The 23,774-nt window shown below is 40.1% G+C and overlaps 2 protein-coding genes across 5 annotated transcripts in view; one reads left to right on the top strand and one right to left on the bottom strand.

The window, feature by feature from the left end:
* Positions 1-2,813: 2,813 nt before the first annotated feature.
* On the top strand, positions 2,814-9,274 carry DYTN (dystrotelin). Its single transcript, XM_087704757.1, is given in 4 exon segments — positions 2,814-2,819; positions 3,553-3,771; positions 4,814-5,096; positions 8,528-9,274. Coding segments are annotated over 4 exon segments (639 nt in total). The 3' UTR covers positions 8,659-9,274.
* Positions 9,275-18,555: 9,281 nt separating this feature from the next.
* ADAM23 (ADAM metallopeptidase domain 23) overlaps positions 18,556-23,774 on the bottom strand; it is an 88,909-nt gene continuing 83,690 nt past the window's right edge. For 3 of the 4 annotated variants that reach the window (XM_087706814.1, XM_087706801.1, XM_087706797.1), the window contains one exon: positions 18,556-22,426. In XM_087706814.1, coding sequence (XP_087562940.1) covers positions 22,381-22,426 — 46 coding nt within the window. In that variant the 3' untranslated portion in view covers positions 18,556-22,380. The remainder of the gene's footprint in view (positions 22,427-23,774) is intronic. The other variant, XR_015695604.1, reaches the window with a different exon arrangement.

Here is a 23,774-nt window from a genome sequence, read left to right on the forward strand (position 1 = left end):
TGAAGTGCCTTCTGGTCCAAATAGGGCTGCAATTGGTGCACCAGGCGAACCTGGGCAAAGGCCCCCCTGGTCACAGAAAATTCCTTGCTGAGCTCTCGTAATGTATAATCTCGAGAGCTTTAAAAATAAACTCCATCCAGCCTTTTTTTTCAAAAAAGAGATTGTAATGAACCAAACTATGTAATTTCCTTTTAAAGATATTAAAGCACCTCTTGCTTTCTGTCCCCATAGTAGCGCTGTTTCTCAGCAACCAGTAATTGCTTGTTCTCACATTCTAGAAAAGCAGAAGGTGAATTTGCTGGAAATAACCTTTAGAGAGCCAGATCAAAGGCCCTCTTCAATTATTCAGAATAGTTATTATAAATTAATGTCCTTGAGGTTTTTTATGGTAGTGAGGAGGGCCTAAAGGCTAGGATTAAATAGGGTATTATTATGATGTGCTATTTTGAAACACAGCTTTTCTTGAGATGCCCTAATATAACAAGATTGATTTGATTCCCTTCCCAGTTCTGGAGATCTTCAATAGCTTCTTAGCATAGAGGTAAGAAAATTTAAGAAAAATGTATGTATTAAGGCTGGTGCCAGTAAAAGAAAAGTATATGTTTGAAATGGCATAATGCAGTTTTTCATTTTTTGATATGTGATCTTTCCTAGGCACAATAGCAATGCTGTCTTCCATATTCTAAACATCTTAAAGCGGTGTTTCTCAACCTTGTCAACTTGAAGATGCCTGGACTTCAACTCTCAGAATTCCCCAGCCAGCATTCGCTGGCTGGGGAATTCTGAGAGTTGAAGTCCAGGCATCTTCAAGTTGACAAGGTTGAGAAACGATGTCTTAAAGGAACTTAAATATGCTGAATGAACAATTTTTGGAAAAGCGTGCGCCATGCAGTAGAAAGAAGTTTATGGAGGTTTATAGTTAAGAAGCTCATATAACTGATCACTAAGCTTTCCTGATAGTATTTATCAATACTGGGAGTAAATTATTTATACAATTATGCAACGTGTAACATAAATTGTTCGAATTTACATTTTGTTGCTATTGTTTACGAGTTATTAGTTTATGGATTACAACATGCCTGCTTGCCCTAATTTCTTTTAGAATGGAATAGAATACTTGATTGTCTATATGTCTATACACAGTATACACATACAACGAAATTCACATAACACCCAGAGACCATGAAAACATTACAATGAAATTATTAAATGATCTTATTAAAATTATTATTTAATAGGATCTTATTAAATGGATCTTGAAATATCATCCTATTAGGAGAGCTTCAGTCAATTTAGAGAGAGCAATAAATACATCAGAAAATGCACACTTATGCATACCTCCTATTTCCTGCTCCAGTATAACCATATAAGTGCAGCATGCAATTGTTGTGAATTGCTATACATTCATACAGTCATGCAAACACCAGCAAATTCATAACAAAATCTTATATCTTACGGAATCATGTATTTCACTTGATATATAAAAGGTTCCATGTTCACGAATGTCCTTACATTCACAAAACACGGGTGCAAAAGCTCACATACAGTATATTTATTTTATTCATCAACCTACCTGTCAGATCCTCTCCATTAGATAATTAGGCAAGAAGACCACGAGACTCCATGAGTAGAAATCAAGTGTACTTTTACTAATTATAAATGATAAAAGGCATAGTGAAGCGAAGTCTGATTATTTAGGCGCGAAAACGATTGATATATAGAATAACCCATTCCCCACCCCTTGGCATCACAGCTACAGTCCAATCATAATTCTCCCAAGTGTCAGGTGTGAGATAACTTCAAAAGGCATCATGAAGATGGAATGTCAGTGCCGTTAGTCCTGGCGGGAATCTCCTATGCATGCGTAGTCCGACAGGCAGCTGAACTCCAGAACCTTCCTCCAGCACAATGAGTAACCCCTCCCAAATACCATGCCCTCCCTCCCCGTTTCATGGCAGTCGAAGCAACAGCAAAGCAGAGGCTGACACTACCTATGTATTTTTAAAAATAACTGTATGATACATCATCCAATTTCAGGGCAACTAACAGCATCAAACAATAAAAGTCTCACAAGAAAGCAAAGATAGCAGGTCAAGCTTTCAAATAACAAATCAATAACATCTGTTTAAACATAGATTGCTGCAACTGTGGAAGTCATTGCAACACAAATGGACAATGTGGTGAAGATTGAAAATCTATTGGAATGAAGAGACTCAGAGAGGTGGCAGATTACTCTTCCCTAGATGTATTCAAACAAAATCTAGTTAATAGCCTATCAGGAATGTTTTAAGGTGGGGTTCCTGGACTGAATAGGGGACTACACTCAGGATCCTAAATGGCCTGACACTAGGATTCAATGAATTTGTCTTTGAGTGCAACACCTGTAGGAAAAGTGTGTTTGGTTTAATTCTGTTTATTGAAGTGCCACAGGATAATGTTTAATAGTGAACAAGTGTTGGAGCCTGGAGAGATCTTTTCCCCGATCCCTTCCATCTAAGTCACCTAGAATTCTTGGAGAAAGGATAAGAAATATAACAAATACATATTTACAAAAACAAATATCGCCCAACAGAATAGGAAGTCTCAAAGAATAATTGGGTTACCGAAAAACATCCCAAAGAAATATACTACTGGGAACAGATTATCAGTCTTAGAATCTTGCAATGAAGAATGAAAAATCCAAAAGAGTTGTAGATTAATTAGAAGAATTAGAGTTAGAACAAGGAGAAAGGTTCGCTTTGGATTGCTGGACCACTGAAGAGCAGAAATCAGACTAGGAATAAGTGAAAAGTTCATACTATGCGCCTAGCTAGATGGCAGTATCCAGCAGTGGTGGGTTTCAAAAATTGTTCGAACCTACTCTGTGGGTGTGGCCTCCTTTGTGGGAGTGGCTTGCCACCCATGTGACCGGATGGGAGTGGCTTGCCATCCATGTGACCGGATATGAAGATCCCGACGACACTTGTCAGAACCACCTTAAATTACCTCACACACAGCACTGGCATGCATAAGAATATGATGTAAACTTGTTTTTTAAAAGCATCTTTGGTTTGCTTTAAAACAACTTCAACACACGCAATGTTCTGATTGCACCACAAACGCAGTAGTCATCCTTGCCTTTCACAGAGGCACTGAGTTTTATAAATATGAGCATGATAGTGTAGAATAATCATATCCAAGGACTAGTGGTGGGTTTCAAAAAAGTTTGGAGCCTCTTCTGTAGGTGTGTCCTGCTTTCCGGGTCCACTGGTGGAACCTCTTCTAACCGGTTCGGTAGATTTGACGAACCGGTTCTACCGAATAGGTGCGAACTGGTAGGAACCCACCTCTGGCATCCAGTTTAATTTACATGAACCTGGAAGGTGGAGCAGGATGAAACCTGGTTAGTGTTTGAATGGGAGACCATTAGGAAGTCCCAGGGTTGGAGGCTATATTGATTTTACTTTAAAAGACTTGTATAATCATATTCCTTTGGAATATTTAAACATCAAAGACTCCCTGTGCTTCTTGAATTTAGAAATGCCATGATATCATTTTTGCATCTTCTTGTAGGTACCTCTGGAACAGATCAACAAATGGAAAGATAAAATACAAGAAGCCAAAAACTCTGCACTGGAAACCAAGTGGCATGAACTAAAAACAAGCCAGGAGAATCTCAGTTTCAGCAAACCAGGGACAGAAACTGCATCCTAAGAAATGAATTGTTATGACTTAATAGCAAGGCATGAGAATCTCAAGATGCAGGTCCAGAAAATGAGAGTGGACATTCAGGTATGAATAACTGTCAGTCATATCCAATGCAATAGTGCATTTGTAACTCACTGAGTATGCTCTTCTAATGCAGACTGGCAAGTTCTAAAAGACAGATGCTTCCAGTTCCTGAGCTACATGTCATTCTCAGGTACTGATATGTGAGGAAGAATGTGGCTGCTCTCTCCAAAGGCTAAATCTTTCTCAGATGGCAGCCCTGCTTTTGAAACTCTACCTAGGGGCATGCAAGTTAGAATACCCTCCCCATACCTTACAATGGGTAAAGAAATCCACCCCTCATTACAGGAAGATAGCTTTTGGGAGGAAGAAATAGATTTTAGTCTATCTTCTCCTTGATATATATTAGTTTTCTGTGTGTGTTTCTTTCACAGAAGGATAATCTATCCTATCTATCTATCTATCTATCTATCTATCTATCTATCTATCTATCTATCTATCATCTATCTATCTATCTATCTATCTATCTATCTATCATCTATCTATCTATCATCTATCATTATCTATCATCTATCTATCTATCTATCTATCTATCTAATTATCTATCTATCTATCTCTATCTATCTATCTATCTATCTATCTATCTATCTCTATCTATCTATCTATCTATCTATCATCTATCTATCTATCTATCTATCTATCTATCATCTATCTATCATCTATCATTATCTATCATCTATCTATCTATCTATCTATCTATCATCTATCTATCTATCTATCTATCATCTATCTATCTATCATCTATCATTATCTATCATCTATCTATCTATCTATCTATCTATCTATCTATCTATCTATCTATCATCTATCTATCTATCATCTATCTATCTATCATCTATCTATCTATCATCTATCTATCTATCATCTATCTATCTATCTATCTATCTATCTATCTATCGAGTAGCAATGAGCAACTTTATTGCTTATTATTATTTCTTTAGCTGAATCCTTGTTTGAATATGTATATTTACATATCTATATACATGAAGTTTTAAGCAACATTCTAATTCTAATTTAACATTTTATTCATTTGTCATGTGTTTAGAATATCACTACAAGTCACCAAAAAGACTTGAAGACAAGGAATATTCAGAATGGAACTTGCTACCCATCATTGGAGCTCAACCCTTTAACAAACAGCTCTCGAAATATAAAACCTGAAACTAGCGGGGGCCACTTCCGCAAGGGGATGAAGTTCAGAAGCTCCCCCTGTTCTGTGGCATCAGAGCAACCCCCTAGTGAGAAGCGGCTAGAGGAGGAGGAGGAGGAGGAGCTGCAACAGGTGATAACAGAACTGAAGAAAAAACTAAGTCTCCAAGTGCAGCCAGGTAAAACCAAAAAGAAAAAAAAACAATCCCAGTCTTGCTGGGATTTGACATGGGGGTTATTAATTTTCAGTGCTGGTGCTGATGAGTTCCATGACTACTTAGCAGATATGCATTGGTGCTGATTGTTGAAGAGTTAAAAAGACTGGAAATCAGAGGTGGGTTCCTACCAGTTCACACCTATTCGGTAGAACCGGTTCGTCAAATCTACCGAACCGGTTAGACGAGGTTCCACCAGTGGACCCGGAAAGCAGGCCACACCTACAGAAGAGCTTCCAAAATTTTTTGAAACCCACCACTGCTAAAGGATTAGAGGTGCAAGGATCTTATAACTTGACAGCTTTAAGACTTGCATGCTTCAATGCCAGAGTTCCTGAGCCAACGTGACTGGAGGAGGAATTCTGGGAGTTGAAGTCCACAAGTCTTAAAGCTGTCAGGTTTGAAGACCCCTGGGGTTTTTTTTCTAAAGGGTTAGGGGTGCAAGGATCTTATAACTTGACAGCTTTAAGACTTGCATGCTTCAATGCCAGAGTTTCTGAATAGCTACTTGGACCGACCTAAGTACTAATTCATAATTTCATATCCAGTCACATGGGTGGAAAGCCACTCCCATCCGGTCACATGGGTGGCAAGCCACTCCCACAAAGGAGGCCACACCCACAGAGTAGGTTCGAACAATTTTTGAAACCTACCACTGCTGGAAAAGCAGGAGTAAGTAGAGTAACTGGATTGGAACCTGCTAAATGCTTAAAATTACTGAAACGTTAAGAACTACCATATTTTTCAGAGTATAAGACGCAGCAGAGTATAAGACGCACCAAGGTTTTGAAGAGGCAAAATTTTAAAAAAGTTTTTGCACTCTGCAAACCTCCCAAACCTCCCATTTTTCATGAAAATGGGCCTGGTTTTTTTTTTCAAAAGAAGGACATGAATAGCTTTAAGGAGGCTTGTAGAGTGCTCCCGGGGGTGGGGGTGGGGCAAAAATGAGCAAAAAATGACCCATTTTCCACAAAAATGGGCCCGTTTTTTTGTCAAAAAAAGGACATGGATAGCCTTTAGCAGGTTTATAGAGTGCTCCTGGGGGCCGGGGGGGCAGCAAAATTGAACAAAAAACATTTTTCACTCAGTTCTGCCCTCCCCAGCCCCCAGGAGCACTCTGAAAGCCTCCTAAAAGCTGTGCACGGCCATTTTGGTGAAGGGGGTGAGGTTTTGCGAGGCAAAAAATGCTGTATTCAGTGTATAAGATGCACCCAGATTTTCAGCCTCTTTTTTGAGGGAAAAAGGTGCGTCTTATACTCGAAAAATACAGTAATTGCAGCAGGATGGACTTGTTTCTATTATCAATTCCCTATGATGAATTCTCCCTTCAAAATCCAGGCAATTGTAATTGGGCCAAAGTGCAGAGAATATCTAGGCCTATTTTGTATAATTATAGCTGAGAAACTTTTCATCATTCATTAATCAGTGTGTCGTTGGAGTACAAATGTTTTGTTTCATAATAGTTATAGCTTACCACCAAAATCTTTATATACATCTGTTCTTATTTTAATATTACAACTTAATATATCTCCTGTTATAACATTTCCTAAATTATTTAATTTTCTACATTTTATCCATATTCATTTTCTAACCAATGATAAAATAGCCCCCCATATATATTATAATAATCAGATTCTTCCTTTCCTTTAATTGCTAGCATTAATCTACTTATTTCTGCACAATCTAATATTTTCTTGATCACATTTTCATCTTTAGGAACTTCCTCCGCTTTCCAATTTTGTGCAAATAAAATTCTAGCCGCAGTTATTATGTGAATAATCAAATATACATTTTCTTTACTATATTTCCCTGGTAAGATACCCAACAAGAACAATTCAGGTTTTAAGTCAATATGTTGCTGCGTCATCTTCTCAAACCACATTCAAATTCTTGCCCGGTATTTTTTCGCTTTTGAACATGTCCACCACATGTGATTAATACGACCCCAGCATTCGACAGTATTTCCAACATTTGGTTAATTTGTCTTTAAACATTTTTGCCAATCTTTTAGGTGACATGTGCCATCTATAAAACATTTTGTACAAATTCTCTTTATATGCAGTTGCCATTGTTAATTTATAATTCCGTTCCCATTATTATTCCGTTATCTAACTCTTATCGAGTATCCAAAAAATTTTGCCCACGGTATCACTGTTTCTTTTGCCTGTTCTTCTAGTTTAACACGCAGTAAATAGCTATACAATTTTTTTAATCATTCACTTTTCTGTTCCTGTAAGTATCTGATTCAATTCTGTCATCTCCATGTGGAAACCATATTGTTGCAGAAAATGACAGGCTTTAGACTTCTCAGGATACAGGAAAAGTTTATTTGGCAGCCAGGTTCAGAAAGCGAGGCCATGGCTTAGCATTGCAAGTTCTGAACAATCTTCATTATCCAAGCACGCATTCTTATACATTCTCAAAAGCATGGCAACACGGAAATACTTAACACATTTCTTAGTGGTTACCTTGGGGAGAAAACCTTATAAGGAGATGAGGGTCTTACTTCTCCTTTTGTTTCAGGTATGGCTTACGTGTTATTAACGAACTTTAATTGAACCTTGGACTTTTGACATAGGTTTTGACATAGGGACATTGGCTTAGAACATCTTGGGGTTAGGCACTTGATTCCTGTTCTTTTGCGAGCTCCAACTCTGTCTATGTGGCTTTTAATATAGAAGTAAAGGGGCCCTGAGAGGCTGTCCAGCCTGACCCAGTAGGTTTCACACTTAATGGCCAAATCTCACTTTATGCCCTACTTTAATATAATTTAGCATCTTTTTCATATCTAGATTGTATCTGCAATTGTGTATACCAAACCAAGTCAATCCCTTGTTCTTCTAATTCTTATTTCTTATGCTGCACACGGGGCCGGGAATCCTAGGCGGGCACAAGTGTTGCGCACGCATGCACACACCACTGCCCTGCGATACCAGGTGCCTTTAATCTTTCAGCCATTATTGAAGTAAATATCTTATAGTCTGCATTTAACAGGGAAATTGGTCTATGTCTTTATGACCCTAGTTAATAAAATCTTCTGTTAGAAAGATCCTAATGAACAACATTTTGAAGACGTAGGTAAACTGTTTTATCTGCTTTCTCAATCAACATGTGCACACACACACAAACACACACACACACACACACACACACACACACTGTACCCAAGGAGGCAATAGTGTTTAGAAATGTCTACTTCCTTGCATCTAGTAATCTTTTTATGTTTGAGGAGCTTTCAGATTTGTATCAAATAACTTTTATCACAAACTTGTATACAGCTTTTTACTGGACTGAAAATATTTTGCTTTTTATGAGCCAAGCTTGTGGAATATTTGCCGTATCGGTTCAAACCTATATTGATTCCGCATAACATTTTTTTGCTTTTGTTCTTACAGGCTACCCCTCTGAAGAGTTGATGCTCCGGGCTGAGCATCTTTGCAAGTCTTTCTCTAATCTTATGACTCAAGTGGCCTCACCAGCCAGGAAAACTGAAGTTGGTGGTAATAGCCTTTCCGGACTGTCTTGATCTTCCAAGTTGAAAGAAGATAACCGTGTATATTATAGGTGTTTTTTTTTTAAAAAAAAATATCCATACATTGAAATTGGCATGAACTTTTACATTCCACTATTCTTTCTTCTGCTTTTTCTCTGGGTGTTCATACTCTGGTTTCCTCTTAAAATCAAATAATGATTCTATTCGCCGTATATCTTTTAAAAAGCACTTTTATTAATGTATGAAACTTGGTACATATAATACAAGCGCTCAATGGTTCTCCCTGGGTGTGTCCACATGTCGTCACAGGAGCTCCGCAAAGGCTTGAAGAAATATTATGATCCGTGGTGAAGGAAAGTTGAGAACCATTGTGGTAGCTGATATATAGAAATGAAATATGGGAACTTGTTGTGACTCAGCAGAAGTTTGCTGTGAGTTGAGTCGGGATGCAAGATTAACAATGCAGCTGGGGCTCGTTAGCGTCGTCTTCTGGTGATAAAAGGACGGATGGTGCCACGCCCTGGTTGCAGAAGTCAACGTTCATCATTCATCGGTCGGGGTTTGTTTGTGAGAGACACTTGGAGAAGTGATTTGCTTTCTGTAACCCTGATTCAAGGAGACACTTGGAGAAGTGAATTGCTTTGTAAGAGTTTTGCTTTTGCATTCTGTTATCTTCTTGCCAGAGACTTTATTTATGTTTATTTTTGGGCTCGCAGCCAGCGTGAGTCGAGGCTGATAAAGTTCTTTCCTTTTAAGTCTGTCTGACTGTCGTCTTTGAACGAGCGGAGAAGGGGGGTCAGAACAGGAACTCATCATAACATTAGAATGCGTATGGACCTCCTCGTGGTTTTGTTTGAATCCATGTATTCAATTTAACAGAAAATGTGAAGCAAGGAACAAGGTAGATTTCTTTATACAGCTGTGTGAAAAAGTCCTGCACGTTTTACGGTTTATGGTTTTTTGACATTTCTGGGATAGGCTATTGATTTTATGATATTTTATGCTATCTGCTATGCAAATATTCTTATATTTAAATAAATACTGGTGGTTTTTAAGTGAAAAGCATAAGCTTTTTGCAATTTGGTGCTATTTGGATGGGGATTGTGAATTTTCTTGCATGCTTACGATGACTATGAAAACAGATTAACTGATGCACACCCAGTGGCATGCGTGTTGCAATTACTAAGGCCGATGCTAGTGTTTTGTTAACATTTTTATTGTTTATGGCCCTGAAAAGGACCATTTAGGTAACCAAACATGGTTACTAATATGAAATTGGCCAGCCCTTATTGCTTATCACCAGGTGGCATCGCATAAATCTTTGCATGTGATCTTTGATGACAAGGCTGCAATAATGGATTCAATCAACTTCTGCTTGGTCTATGGATGCTTTTTGCTTATTTTGTAACCAACTTAGGAATAGCAATAGCAGTTAGACTTATATACCGCTTCATAGGGCTTTCAGCCCTCTCTAAGCGGTTTATAGAGTCAGCATATTGCCCCCAACAACAACAATCCGGGTCCTCATTTTACCCACCTCGGAAGGATGGAAGGCTGAGTCAACCTTGAGCCGGTGAGATTTGAACAGCCGAACTGCAGAACTGCAGTCAGCTGAAGTAGTCTGCAGTGCTGCACTCTAACCACTGCGCCACCTCAGCTCTTGGCCCACAAGTTCTCAATTGGGTTCAAATCCGGGCTCAGAGCTGGCCAATCCAGAAGTCGAACACCATGCTTCTTCATCCACTGCTGGACGGACTTGGCTCGATGACAAGGAGCGTTGTCATCCTGGAAGTAAAAGTCCTTCCCTACAAGTTGCTGAGCTGAAGGAAGCATGGCCTTTTCCAGGACTTCGACATCCTGCTTGGAATTCATGATTCCCTGCACGATTTGTATCCAACTAATATCAGAAGCAGTGATAAAGCCCCAGATCATCACATGCAATGGATGCTTCACAGGTAGATTCAGGCAGTACGGTCTAAATTCTTCAGGAGGGAATCTTCAGACATACTTATTGCACTGATTCCCAGTCAAGTAAGAAATTACTCTCGTCACTGAAGATGGCCTTGGCCTGCTGTTCATTGGTCCACTTGGCATACCTTTTGTCCCATGCACATCGATGAGAGCAGTGAGCAAAGGTCTACTTGGAGCCCTGCAGCCTTTGAGCCTCTGGCAAGCAGTGTGCGACACACTGTGCTTGTGCACACTTTTACATCACACGTTTCACCTCAGATTCTTGTAATATGAGGTGAGGTGAGGCTTCCTGAGAGACCGCCTCCTGCCATTTACCTCCCAACGACCAATAAGATCGCACAGATTGGGCCTCCTCCGGGTGCCGTCGGCCAGTCAATGTCGGTTGGCGGGTCCCCGGGGGAGGGCCTTCTCTGTAGCTGCACTGGCCCTGTGGAACGATCTCCCCGTAGAGATCCGGACCCTCACCACTCTCCCGGCCTTCCGTAAAGCCACGAAGACCTGGCTGTTCCGGCAGGCCTGGGGCTGTTGATTAGTATCCAGCCCCACTCCAACTGTATGCATGTTGTTGTAATTTTAATATTTGTATTATCTTAACTTTCTTAATATATGTGATATATATATGAGTTCCCTCCCCTCTCGACATGTATGGTTGTGCGACTGTTGTCTACTTTTATTATTTGTATTTTGTCTTTTATGTTCCCCCCTTTTTTTCCCCCTTGAATTGTTCGCCGCCCTGAGTCCTCCCGGGGAAGGGCGGCATACAAATAATAAAATACAAATACAAATACAAATATGTTGTTTTTGCCTGTAAGCCACCCAGAGTCCCACTGGGAGTGGGCGGCATACAAATGCCAATAAATTGGAAAATTGGAAATTCCTGTCAGCCATTGAAATGCGTTGCAGGGCCTGATCTTGCCATTTTGTCAACTTTCTTGGTCTTCCAGAGCGGAGCCTGTCATCAACTGAACCAGTTATTTGGTATTTTGTGTGTATGTGTGTGTGTATGTGTGTATGAGAGAGAGAGAGAGACAGAGAGACAGAGAGAGAGAGACAGAGACAGAGAGAGACAGAGACAGAGACAGAGACAGAGAGAGAGACAGAGACAGAGACAGAGAGAGACAAAGAGAGACAGAGACAGAGAGAGACAGAGAGAGACAGAGACAGAGAGAGAGAGAGAGAGAGACAGACAGACAGACAGACAGACAGAAGAACTGTTCGTGGTGCTGCAGCTGGCAGGACCACCTGGATTATTCACTGTATCCCAGTTCACTCTCCAAACTCTAGGAAAAAAACAAGTCCTTTGAAAAGCTGAAATGAATTACTCCTGCAATGAATGGTAATTTTACGCAACTTTCTTTCTTCTAAGAATCTGATGACGTCTAAGATTCTGGAAACCTCCCCCCCCATTTCTTTCCCCTTTATAAACATGTGGGAGTTGGTGGCGTTTCTCTGTCTTGTGTCAAAGCTCTAAGTGGGGAATTATGATGAGCATGGCCCAAAACACCATGGGCTGTCCCCCCTGACATCACTAGATGAAATTGCTAGGACTTTCTGCCTTAGAAAAGGGAGGAAAGTCCTGAGGGACAACTCACACCCTGCTCCGCACTTCTCCTACTGTCGGGTAGTTGTATGAACAGGTTGAAGAGCAGCTTTTATCCGTGGGCTGTCAGACTCTTGAATGCAACATAACATCATAAGTAGTAGTATGTAGTATGATAGACTTGCAGGGCGGGCGCAACATGTTCAAATTGGTGCAATTTATTACAATGTAATGTCACACACATATATGTTTAGGGTAGTGGTTGCAAACCTTTTCAGCACCAGGTACCCAAACTGCAACCCAAAACCCACTTATTTATCGCAAAGTGCCAACACAGCAATTTAACCTGAATAATGAAGTTTCACTACCTAAAATAATGATAAACAAGGCAGAGTTCAACTACTTGTTCTAAGAAAAAAGCGATAAATGCACTTTTATGCCCTCTTTTTTTTCTGCTTTTGAAATATTACATTTAGCAACAATAAAAAAAACTTTTGCAATATCATTTCCCTCTCATTTCCCCTCCCTCTCTCTTCCCGCTCCCCGTTTCCCTTCCCCCTCCTTCTCTCTTTCCCACTTTCCTTTTCTCTTTCCCTCCCCCCTCTCTTTCTCTTCCCCCTTCCTCCCTCTCTTTTCCTCCCTCCCTCCCTTTCTCTCACCTTGATGCAGCCACTGGGAGTCTTTTAAAATCTCCTGACAGGCTCTGGGTGGAGTAACAGCTACAAGGAGGCCGGTGGTACACCAGTGATTTCAATCCTAGGGGAAAATCCCAAGGATTGTATTCAGAACAATGTATACCTGAAAGAAATTCCATTAAACCCCAAGTGGATCTATATGCAGAATTTGTTGGTTTTAAATCACCATTGTCCCCATTGTCCCGGGGGAGGGCCTTCTCTGTGGCTGCTCCGGCCCTCTGGAATGATCTCCCCGTCGAGATCCGGACCCTTACCACCCTGCCGGCTTTCCGCAAAGCTACTAAGAGCCAAGGTGGCGCAGTGGTTAAATGCAGCACTGCAGGCTACTGCTAGATCAGCAGGTCAGCGGTTCAAATCTCACCGGCTCAGGGTTGACTCAGCCTTCCATCCTTCCGAGGTGGGTAAAATGAGGACCCAGATTGTTGGGGGCAATATGCTGACTCTCTGTAAACCGCTTAGAGAGGCCTGAAAGGCCTATGAAGCGGTATATAAGTCTACTGCTATTGCTATTGCTATTATTACTAAGACCTGGTTGTTCCGGCATGCCTGGGGCTGTTGAATCTTCCAGCCTCATCTGAAGTATGAATGTTGCCGTATTTTTAAATTGTCTGTCTTTTTACTTTTATTTTGTACCCCCCCCTTCCCCCCCAGATTGTTAGCCGCCCTGAGTCTCTCGGGAATAGGGCGGCATACAAATTAAATAAACCTTAACCTTAACCTAACCTTAACCAGCAATTTGGGTCCTAATTTTACCAACCTTGGAAGAGTGGAAGGCTGAGTCAGCCTTGAGCTGGTGAGTGTAGAACTAGTCGTAATTGTAGAACTTTTGTGTATAATTGAGGCCTGGCCTCATCTTTCAAAACTTCCTGGAAATAACATAATGATGGAAGATACTGGCAATTATGCGCATGGCCTTCAGACACATCTCTTCATCCTGGCCATTTGCAGTAATCTTAAAAGAGACTTTATACTTAATTTTAATGAGATTCGGGAGCTTTCAAGTCTATCATTTGCATAGTGAACATGTAGTTCGTTATTACTGCTGGACTAATTAAGAATTTCTGGAAAGGTAATGATGAGATTAGGGCCTTGGGCACTGCTGTTTTCCATTCTTCTCCATTTCAAGTAATAAAGGAGAAAATTTCCTACTACATCTCCCTGAAAGTTATAATTCACCTTGTTTCAGTGGGTTCGTTAGAAGCCAAACAACCATAATTATTTTAGTGGTACCCAACTGTATTGGAGTATAAGGATATCAGGATATCTGCACAAATGACAAATTCCATTTCTCTCATTTCCATAGCAGTCTGAGGTGGCGGAAGGAGCCGGGGTGGCGCAATGGTTAGGGTGCAGTACTGCAGGCTACTTCAGCTGACTGTTATCTGCAGTTCGGCGGTTCAAATCTCACCGGCTCAAGGTTGACTCAGCCTTCCATCCTTCCGAGGTGGGTGAAATGAGGACCCGGACTGTGGGGGGCGATATGCTGACTCTGTAAACCGCTTAGAGAGGGCTGAAAGCCCTGTGAAGCGGTATACAAATCTAACTGCTATTGCTATTGCTATGTTCTGAAACAATTAAGACAGCTCAGTTCCTTAAGGTTTTAACTGTTGTGATATCATTAGCATCCAATGAATATGCATACATTCTAACATTCATCATCTTATTACAGAGCCTCTCAACAAAGTGCATCATGTTCATCTACTTATCACTGGCTTTCGAGATGCTATTGGTTCTTTGGCTTCTGAGAAGCACTTCCATTTTGAAGAACCACAATTAAATTCAGGAATATTTCAATTTCTCAAGGGCCTGATTTACCTGTTTTGTATCTATGCTGAATGTTCTACCTCGCATTACGTGGGCAGATTTCCCCCCCCCCCATTTCCTTGGCCCATATCTCTCTGGTAGGAAAAGGGAAATGTGGACCTTCTCATTCCCTCAGTTCAGTGGTGGGTTTCAAAAAATTTTGGAAGCTCTTCTGTAGGTGTGGCCTGCTTTCTGGGTCCAGCTGGTGGAACCTCTTCTAAGCGGTTCGGTAGATTTGACGAACCGGTTCTACCGAATAGGTGCGAACTGGTAGGAACCCACCTCTACCTCAGTTGCTCCAGTTCATTCAAGGATGTTCATATTCAGCAGAACATAACCAAGCCCATTATGAGCATCTACAGGAAGAAGCCTAAAACCCTATAGAAAGTTAGCACCTAGCCCTCTCCTAGAAGAATGAAATATCCTAGGAAATATTGAAAAGGCAGAATATTATATTTGCCTGGATGTGAAAAGAGAGAAACGTGCTTTAAAGACAAATTAGCTCTCTGCAGCTTCCTGCCCATCCCCCTTTGTCAATGGGCCATTAAGATACCCAAACCAGTCTATTCTACATAATAAAGAGTTTTCCCCTTCAGCTCCAGGGTGATGGGATTAAATATTAGCCCTTTACCCAATTCACCACATGGCATCTGAGAATTCAATCAAACTTGGGATTCAAAACACAGCCTAGAGAGTTGCATGGCCCCATGGGAGTCTGACAACCAATCAGAATACATTTTCTTACACAGGAACAGGAAACGGAGAGGTGGGACTGAACAGGTTATAAAAAGCCTAGCAAGCCCCTCCCTCAGCCCTTCTCTTCTTCTCCACCAACATTGAAGCATGTGATCACCTTTTCTGTTCAGGGCTCAAGCCATGTGGTCCTGTCCACCATTAAAACCATCTTTCCAAGCAGCCTCCATGTCTCCAGTGTCTTTTCCCCCACTTGGAGCCGAACCCAGAAGGACATTTCTTTCAACAATCCCAAAGGAGAAGTAAAATGTCTTAAGGAATGAACTAAAAATGCCCCCAAAGCATCTTGTAGCTTTCTATTCCCATGATGAGGGGGGAAAGGAAATAAGTATTCTTTTGGCAGGAAGGCTGTGGTTTTTTTTAGAAAGCTGATTCATTATTATTTTTTAAATAGTGCACAATAAAGCATTAAATCAGGCAGTCAAATGCACAGCTGTGCATTTTTGTAAAAGTGCTGAGTGAATAACTTGTGAGAGTATGATGACAGCTACTGGAGACAAGTATCTAATGTGGCTTTGCTATGAGGTAACCAGAGGTGGGTTCCTACCAGTTCGCACCTATTTGGTAGAACTGGTTCGTCAAAACTACCGAACCGGTTAGAAGAGGTTCCACCAGTGGACCCGGAAAGCAGGCCACACCTACAGAGGAGGTTCCAAAATTCTTTGAAACCCACCACTGGTCCTTGGATAGGATTATTCTACACTATCCTGCTCATATTTATAAAACTCAGTGCCTCTGTGAAAGGCAAGGATGACTACTGCGTTTGTGGTGCAATCAGAACATTGCGTGTGTTGAAGTTGTTTTAACGCAAACCAAAGATGCCTTTTAAAAAACAAGTTTACATCCTATTCTTATGCAGGCCAGTGCTGTGTGTGAGGTAATTTAAGGTGGTTCTGACAAGTGTCGTCGGCATCTTCATAGCCGGTCACATGGGCAGCAAGCCACTCCCACAAAGGAGGCCACACCCACAGAGTAGGTTCAAACAATTTTTGAAACCCACCACTGGAGATAACCATATAACTGATTTCACCATGATTAAAATGTTTTTCACTACGGTCACCAGATCACCTTGGCCATCATCATAATCCTCCTCCATATATTCCATCAAAACCCTCCTTCCTGCAACCTCTTCTCAGTGACTGCAGTCAAAGTGATGACATGGCACTTTTACGTCAGTGTAACGAAGCTGAGGCTGCTACCACAATGCATTGGTGCTATGAATTAGGGTATTTATTATTTATTAAATTCATCTGCTGCCCATCTCATCTCAAAGCAACTGTGGGCTCCTTACAGAGTTATAAAAAACATTAAAACTATCAGCTACAAAATGACCACACAGACAAAAGAAATAAGTGATGCAAGATGGAGGACGGGGGGGGGGAGCTGGATGCCTGGGGGAGGGAGTGGGATTAGCTCTTAATTAATCAACCATTTCCAGTGCAAGGTTCTCCCCTTATGGCCCAAGCTATCTGGCAGAATCAGGCCTTAAGGCTACTATGGAAAGTCCATCTCACTTCATGTGGTAAGATATTCCAAAGGACAGGTGGATGCTTCTCTTCTAGACTGCTAGTTGAAATCCCTTGACTGATGGGATCTTTAGATTAGATTAGATTAGATTTAGTTTATTTGTATGCCGCCCTTCTCCGGGAGGGACTCAGGGCGGCGAACAACTCGAAAGGGGAAAAGGGGATACAAACACAATACACGTAATTAAAATACACAAGAATCATACAGCCATACAAGTCGAGAGGGGAGGGGAACTCATCAACCCCAGGCCTGCCGGCACAGCCAGGTTTTGACGGTTTTCCGGAAGGCCTGGAGAGAGGTGAGGGTCCGAATCTCCGCGGGGAGTTCATTCCAAAGGGCCGGAGCTGCTACAGAGAAGGCCCTCCCCCGGGTGGTAGCCAGATGGCATTGGCTGGTGGACGGAACCCGGAGGAGGCCGACCCTGTGCGATCTAACGGGTCTATGGGAGGTAATTGGCAGCAGGCGGTCTCTCAAGATCTTGCTAGAGGTCAGCTGAAAGCCTGTTGTCCTCTGTCCAGGCTGTCTCTAAGCACTGTGGAAGGGCAGTCACAGCACCACTTGGAACACCAGGGGTGAAGATATTGAGTATCATCAACATACAAATGATACCTCAACCCATGATGACGAATGATCTCACCCAGTAGCTTCATGTGGATATTACAAAGGAGTGAATACTGAACTCTGTGGTACAGAGTGGCCGCAGGCTGAACCTCTAACTCCCTATCAATACCAATTTAGGCCGACATTGGAGAAAGCAGCCAAAACTGCACTAGACTCCCAGCCTCAAGCCCCACAGATGGCCCGAAAGGATAGCATAATTGATGGTATTGAAGGCTTCTGAGAGGTCAAGAAGACCATACTGTGGCAATAGGTATACCCAACTTTACACATAAAATTCTGGATGCTCTCAGGCAGTCAAATAAATGATCCCAGTTGGGCCTTTTGGGGTTCTAAAAACATACTTCAATCTATATATTTCAAGAAGTATTGCTTTCAATGGGGCCACTTCCAGGTAGGACTAGAGTTTCTGGAAGGGCTTAATCATTATGAATCCTCAGATTCTTCCAAAAGGTGTTATTAATTCATAGGATATTCATTTAATGTATAATGGTCCATGTACTATATGTTAGGAGGAGCCGAGGTGGCGCAGTGGTTAGGGTGCAGTACTGCAGGCCACTTCAGCTGACTGCTATCTGCAGTTCAGCGGTTCAAATCTCACCGGCTCAAGGTTGACTCAGCCTTCCATCCTTCCGAGGTGGGTGAAATGAGGACCCAGACTGTGGGGGACGATATGCTGACTCAATTTGCTAAAAATCTGTAAACTGCTTAGAGAGGGCTGAAAGCCCTATGAAGCGGTATATGTCAAACAAATAAACAAATAAATAAATAAATAAATAAATAAATAAATGTTGAACTGCACATTCATAATGTTGATTTTTCCTCAGTCATAAGAACATCTAACATTACAAGTTTGCTAACAGGGGAGATTAGCATCTGAAACAAAAGTGAACTTGGTAACTGTTTTCCCAATGTTGTATAAAAAAATATCAAACAGCCTTCATTTTCTTGGAAATTAGGTCTGATGTGAAATTTAATCTACTAACAGCACAGGAAAGAAAAACACGAAAGCCGATTTCCATGTTTATGATGTCTTTAATACTAATTTACTAAGATGCAAAACAATAACTGAATTCCCATTCATCTGCCGCCAACAAGGTATGAATATTAGCTTCAGACAAAATAAATTTGTTAAATTGTGCACCTTAAAAATAATCACTATTTTAGATGAATATTAATAATGAAAGCAACAATGATTAGAAAATGACTGATAGTTTTTTTAGATCAAAAATAATTCAAGTATTTTGTAAAGTTCCTCAGACATTTGTCTTTGAATTTTAAGTTTGTGCAATACCTATCATTGCATAGTAAAGAAAATCTTGTACAACTCCAGTCCTATGTAATTTATTTTAACATGCACCTAGAATATATTCTTGTTAATTTGCGTAGTGGAGCTTTCCTCTCTGAGAATTGGTTGAATTCAGTGGGATCATGCAGCATATCAATATAAGCAATATAAAATTCCCATACATTTCCTGTCGAGTTGAATCCTATCAATGAAACAAAAATATAACGGTTGAAATGGGTTTTGTTTTTATTGTGTTGAACACCATTACAATGATATTGTGTTAAAAAAAAAACCTAAATTGCATGTATTCTTTACAAAATATTGTAAATGAATGCTTATAAAATAAGTATAGACCTTAGCAGGTTTGATGATGTAAGGCTAGGACCACTGAAAACGTGACAATTCATTTGTGTGAGCTTTGTGGTTGCGTGGTCATTTATAGTCTATACATAATCTGTGTATTTAAATGCATCTATACAGAACCAAACAGCAGAGGAGAAATTTAGAAAAGAAATTATATTTCTTATGAAATTGTTAGTGTAACAAAAAGTTACCCCAACTCTTTAGCATATGTACACAATTTTGGGACCAGTGTGGTCTGATTTTAAAAAAAAAATCACATCGCACATTACAATGTTTTGTGAATTATGTAAAGATTTTACTGAATATAACAGACTGATCTTCGTAGCCATATTGAATGTGGTTACCACATCTCCCAAAACAAAACCCTCACTTAGCACCTATTTATTTCAATTTCCAATATACTTAAACACAAAGTGGCATTACATAAAATATTCAATAGGGCCGTTTTATATTGGAAAAGGGAGGATTTGAGCACATCACATATAGAATCTATTCCAATTTGCTTTTTCAGGTCAGGAAGAAAAGGTAAAATTCATTGCTGACTTTGGAGAGTATTAACTTTAAATATCAATATAATAGCATTCCAGACTTTTCCCAGTGCTTTTTTCACTCACTGTAGAACAGTAACTTCAATCCATTGCAAGGTTTATGTAAAGACAGCAACCTGCTAAATGGAAGTGCCTAATATTTTGTGGCCAATGATGCATTATATATATATAAGCACAATAAGTCACATTAGTAATGGGAGCTGGAGTTTCAGGAAGAGTATTTTTCTTATTTAGGTATGGTAAACAGTTCATAACTCTTTATTTCTTACATTTCCCATTTTAAAAAAAATGAGGAACCATTTTTTTTTATCTTCACTGAATTTCAACAGCATAATCTCTAATAGTTCTGGGTGTAAATAAATAAGCAAATAAATACAAATCCAGGTGCTACAGTTGGCTCAAGGACCACAGGTTGCCCACCCCTGAGCTAACTCAAACGGAATTTAAAATGATTGTCATGCCAAACCACTATGGTTTCACACAATTGTCAATCAAGCTTGGTGAAAGGCATCCTAAAACATTGGTATAGTATTAAGGGACCCAGGGAAATCAAAAAATAAATCCAAACGTAACTTGAAAAGTATCAGATTTTGCTTCGCTTCGCTTCTTTTTAAATGCTAATACACAATGGGTAATATATCTTAAAAAGGATAAACATTTATATAGAGATTGAGATGATTTCTATATGATTTAACCAAATTATAAATATCTCATGCCCAAATACCTGTGACTGGGAAAAATGCTTTTAAGCAAGTTGCTTTTTCATTATGCGCTTAAAGCTTATTCCAAAGCAGTCTTCCATTGCAATGAATGATCAAGCATTTGGAGTTTTGGATAGGATTGCAGGTTGAGTTTACACTGCTCTGATATCATAGCAACTGTAATAAAGGATAACAATATGTTTGTTATCTTATGGCTGCTTCAATGACCATGAATTGCTTAATTAGCACGGCACACAGGCATAGAAAAGTCTTAAGTATGACCGCAGCTGCAGCATCAGTGCTAACAAAACTAGAATGGGATGCTGCCTTGTATATTGGCATAATATTAACTTGCGGTTGGCCGGCAGAGATGCATCCATACAAGCAAGCTTTATTTCCACTACACTTTGGGAGTAACTGGAATTTGGCATTAAAAGCTTTTCACATTTGCTAATCGGAGAAGTGATGGAAAGCCGTGATTATGGCAGAGCTTGGATGTTTGGGGAGAAGGGAAGAGGCTAAATTATTGTTTCATGAATGCCACTTCGATGTCTAAGCAGGATTCAATGTTATCTGGTTATGCACATGGCAATATTCTCATTGTTTTTCTCTATTTCAGACCTCCATAACAGTAACCACATGTAGCCTAATAGGAAGGTTCAAAGCTATGCTTTGAAAAATAATTACTACAGAAATAATTTCAAAAAATGCATGGATATCTGGGTGCTATTTATGCACTTTTAAAAAAAACGAATGGAGTCCTGAGGGTGAGGGGAGACTGGGCTTTATAAAACAATACACCGAATGCCTTAACCTGTTGAAAGCTCTCAGTATTTTACAAGTACTTAAGGCTTATTTACGTTTCTTTCCTGTCCTACAATATGAGACTAAGAAAGGAAAACAACATGGCAAAACGAAAAGGATATAAGCTTGGCACTTCTGTGATTAATTTGAGAGGGTGTCAGCTTCTTACAATATATACAAAATATCTGCATGGATGCAAATAATGCATTTGAAGAAGAAATCATTGTATACATATTCATTTACACATATTGGTTTTGGATGGACATTTTTTTCTTTTTTTTGGTTTCAAGCATACATATTTAAAAAGCGTACCTCTTTTATTTGTGGAATTTCCCTGCAAACCTCTTAAAATATAAAGTGCTACCCCGAAATTAAATAGGAGCAACATTTTAAGATCGTGTACAGCTTAAGATTGCGTATGGAACGAAACATTTTAAAAATGTGTAAGGATGGAGTTTGATAAGACTTCCCCCCCCCCAAAGCCTTTTTTAAAAATATATATTTCAATGTAGTATGGTCTGCCATTCCTCAAAGAGGCTTGCCCCAAAGCAATAAATGCACAAAATAAAGAATACCACCTATATTAGGTAGAATTAAGGAGTTATCCTCTCTTTCATAGGTAAAACCTAGAACCAGCTCTCCCGTGTTTCGTTCTGTCACGTTCTTGGTAAATAGTTTTTTATTTGAGGCCCTCTTGGCTAGCTTGTTTGCTGTGTTTATGCCATGCAGTTCACCGTTTCAGAAATTATCATGCCACTGGAGTCTGCCATTAATATTAAAAGATCATGCGAACTCAAAATTATTAAGAAATTCTTTACCTATTTAAATAGTTTGAAAGAGTCTACTTATTGCGCTTGGTTTGCTCCATTTTTGTTTAGAACAAAAAATAGGCGAAAATAGTTCCTTCCCCCGAAGTTTGTTTTGTCCCTAACATCCCCAAAAGAAGAGAGAGATGAGTGGAGGAAGTCCTTGAATTGAAATCTCCAGCAAAGGACAGGTTTTTTTTCCCCTTCAGCCCTTTCATGAATGCCTCCGCTTGACAATTCCTGGGATGCTTCTTCTGCAGGAAGAGCCAGCTGCTTCAAAGAGCCTCCATAAGCCAGAGTCCACGTTTACGCACAGCCGCATTCTTCCAGCGAATTCCTTAGATGCCTTGTTGACTTGGATCGTATCTTCTCTTTTTTACATTTCTTCCAATTAAAGAGACGGGGAATAAGAAATAAACCAGTGAGACATATGGAAACCGCATCAATAATCGTCACATTGGAGTATGGGCTCACATCCAGACTTCCCAGATGTAACCTTGAAAATTTTTTACGTTTAAAAGATTTCGGAGCAGAGTTCTTCCGAGCAATTTTTTAAAAATGAAGGTGAAAATTTAATCCTGCGTACCATTTTGCACAGTATCAAGGACACGTCCTTGAGATGAACTCTGCTGAACATATCCAATGGACTGCAATGCGTGGTGTTTTTTTGTGTCAGCCCATAACTGCAATGTGCAACATATACTTTTTGTCTTCGTACAGAAACGGCTCTTAAAGCAGAATTGACACCGAGAGGTGTTAATTGCATGACTGAAATTGCGTTAGTGTCCATTAGCACAGGAAAAAAACTTTCGGTATAAACGTCCACTCTCTTGTCTTATATAAATGTGCTATATAAATAAACAGCCAGGCATGACAAGGCAACACAAAAAAATGGATGCAACTTCCCCATAATCTGGCTTTATGTGGGGCATCAAGCAAGGGATTCATGCATTTAATCTTAACACTCTGCGTGTGCACTGCTCCACCACCACCTTATCATGCAGTAACACAGTGGTTCCCAAACTTGGCAACTTTAAGACTTGTGGACTTCAACTCCCAGAATTCTCCCAGCAGAGCTGGCTGGAGAATTCTGAGAGTTGAAGTCCACAAGTCTTAAAGTTGCCAAGTTTGGGAACCACTGCAGTAACACATAGAACAGGATTTCACAAATTCCCTAACTTTATGAAACACAAAAGCCTTTAGTTCTTCCACTGCATGCTCAAATTAAAAAGATTTTGCTGTTTTTATTGCTAGTACTTGCTTTGCTAGTAAAGTGTAGATGATTGCCAAAAGAACAAACTTTAACAAGAACAAACTTGTACTATATACCCCTGTGGTATATATTCGAAACATGCAGTTTACACCTAACAGCTCTGTTATAACAATATTTGCATTGGCTTTTGTATATGCCATATATCTCCAAATATATACCGCATCGCAGTGAGTGAATGTTCTAGTATAATACGGTAATACTTATGCCATGAAGTATTGGCAGATCTGATATAACTATCCCAAAACATTAATTATCACAATTGTTGATATGAGAAGTAGGTGGCTGTTTCAACTGTACAAATTTGGTACTTTTCATAGTGTGTGACTCGACAAATGCACGCACGACAAATGCGTGCCAACAAAACAGCGGTGAGAAAACCATGACGTCATAAACGCGCCCACAACAACGCGCCGACAAAACCGCGCCCACAAAACCGTGATTTAAGTTAAGGTAAAGGTT

Source organism: Thamnophis sirtalis, unplaced genomic scaffold, assembly GCF_051295495.1.
Source record: "Thamnophis sirtalis isolate CommonGarterSnake01/CBP01778 unplaced genomic scaffold, rThaSir2_p1.2 scaffold_1, whole genome shotgun sequence".
NCBI lineage: Eukaryota > Metazoa > Chordata > Lepidosauria > Squamata > Natricidae > Thamnophis > Thamnophis sirtalis.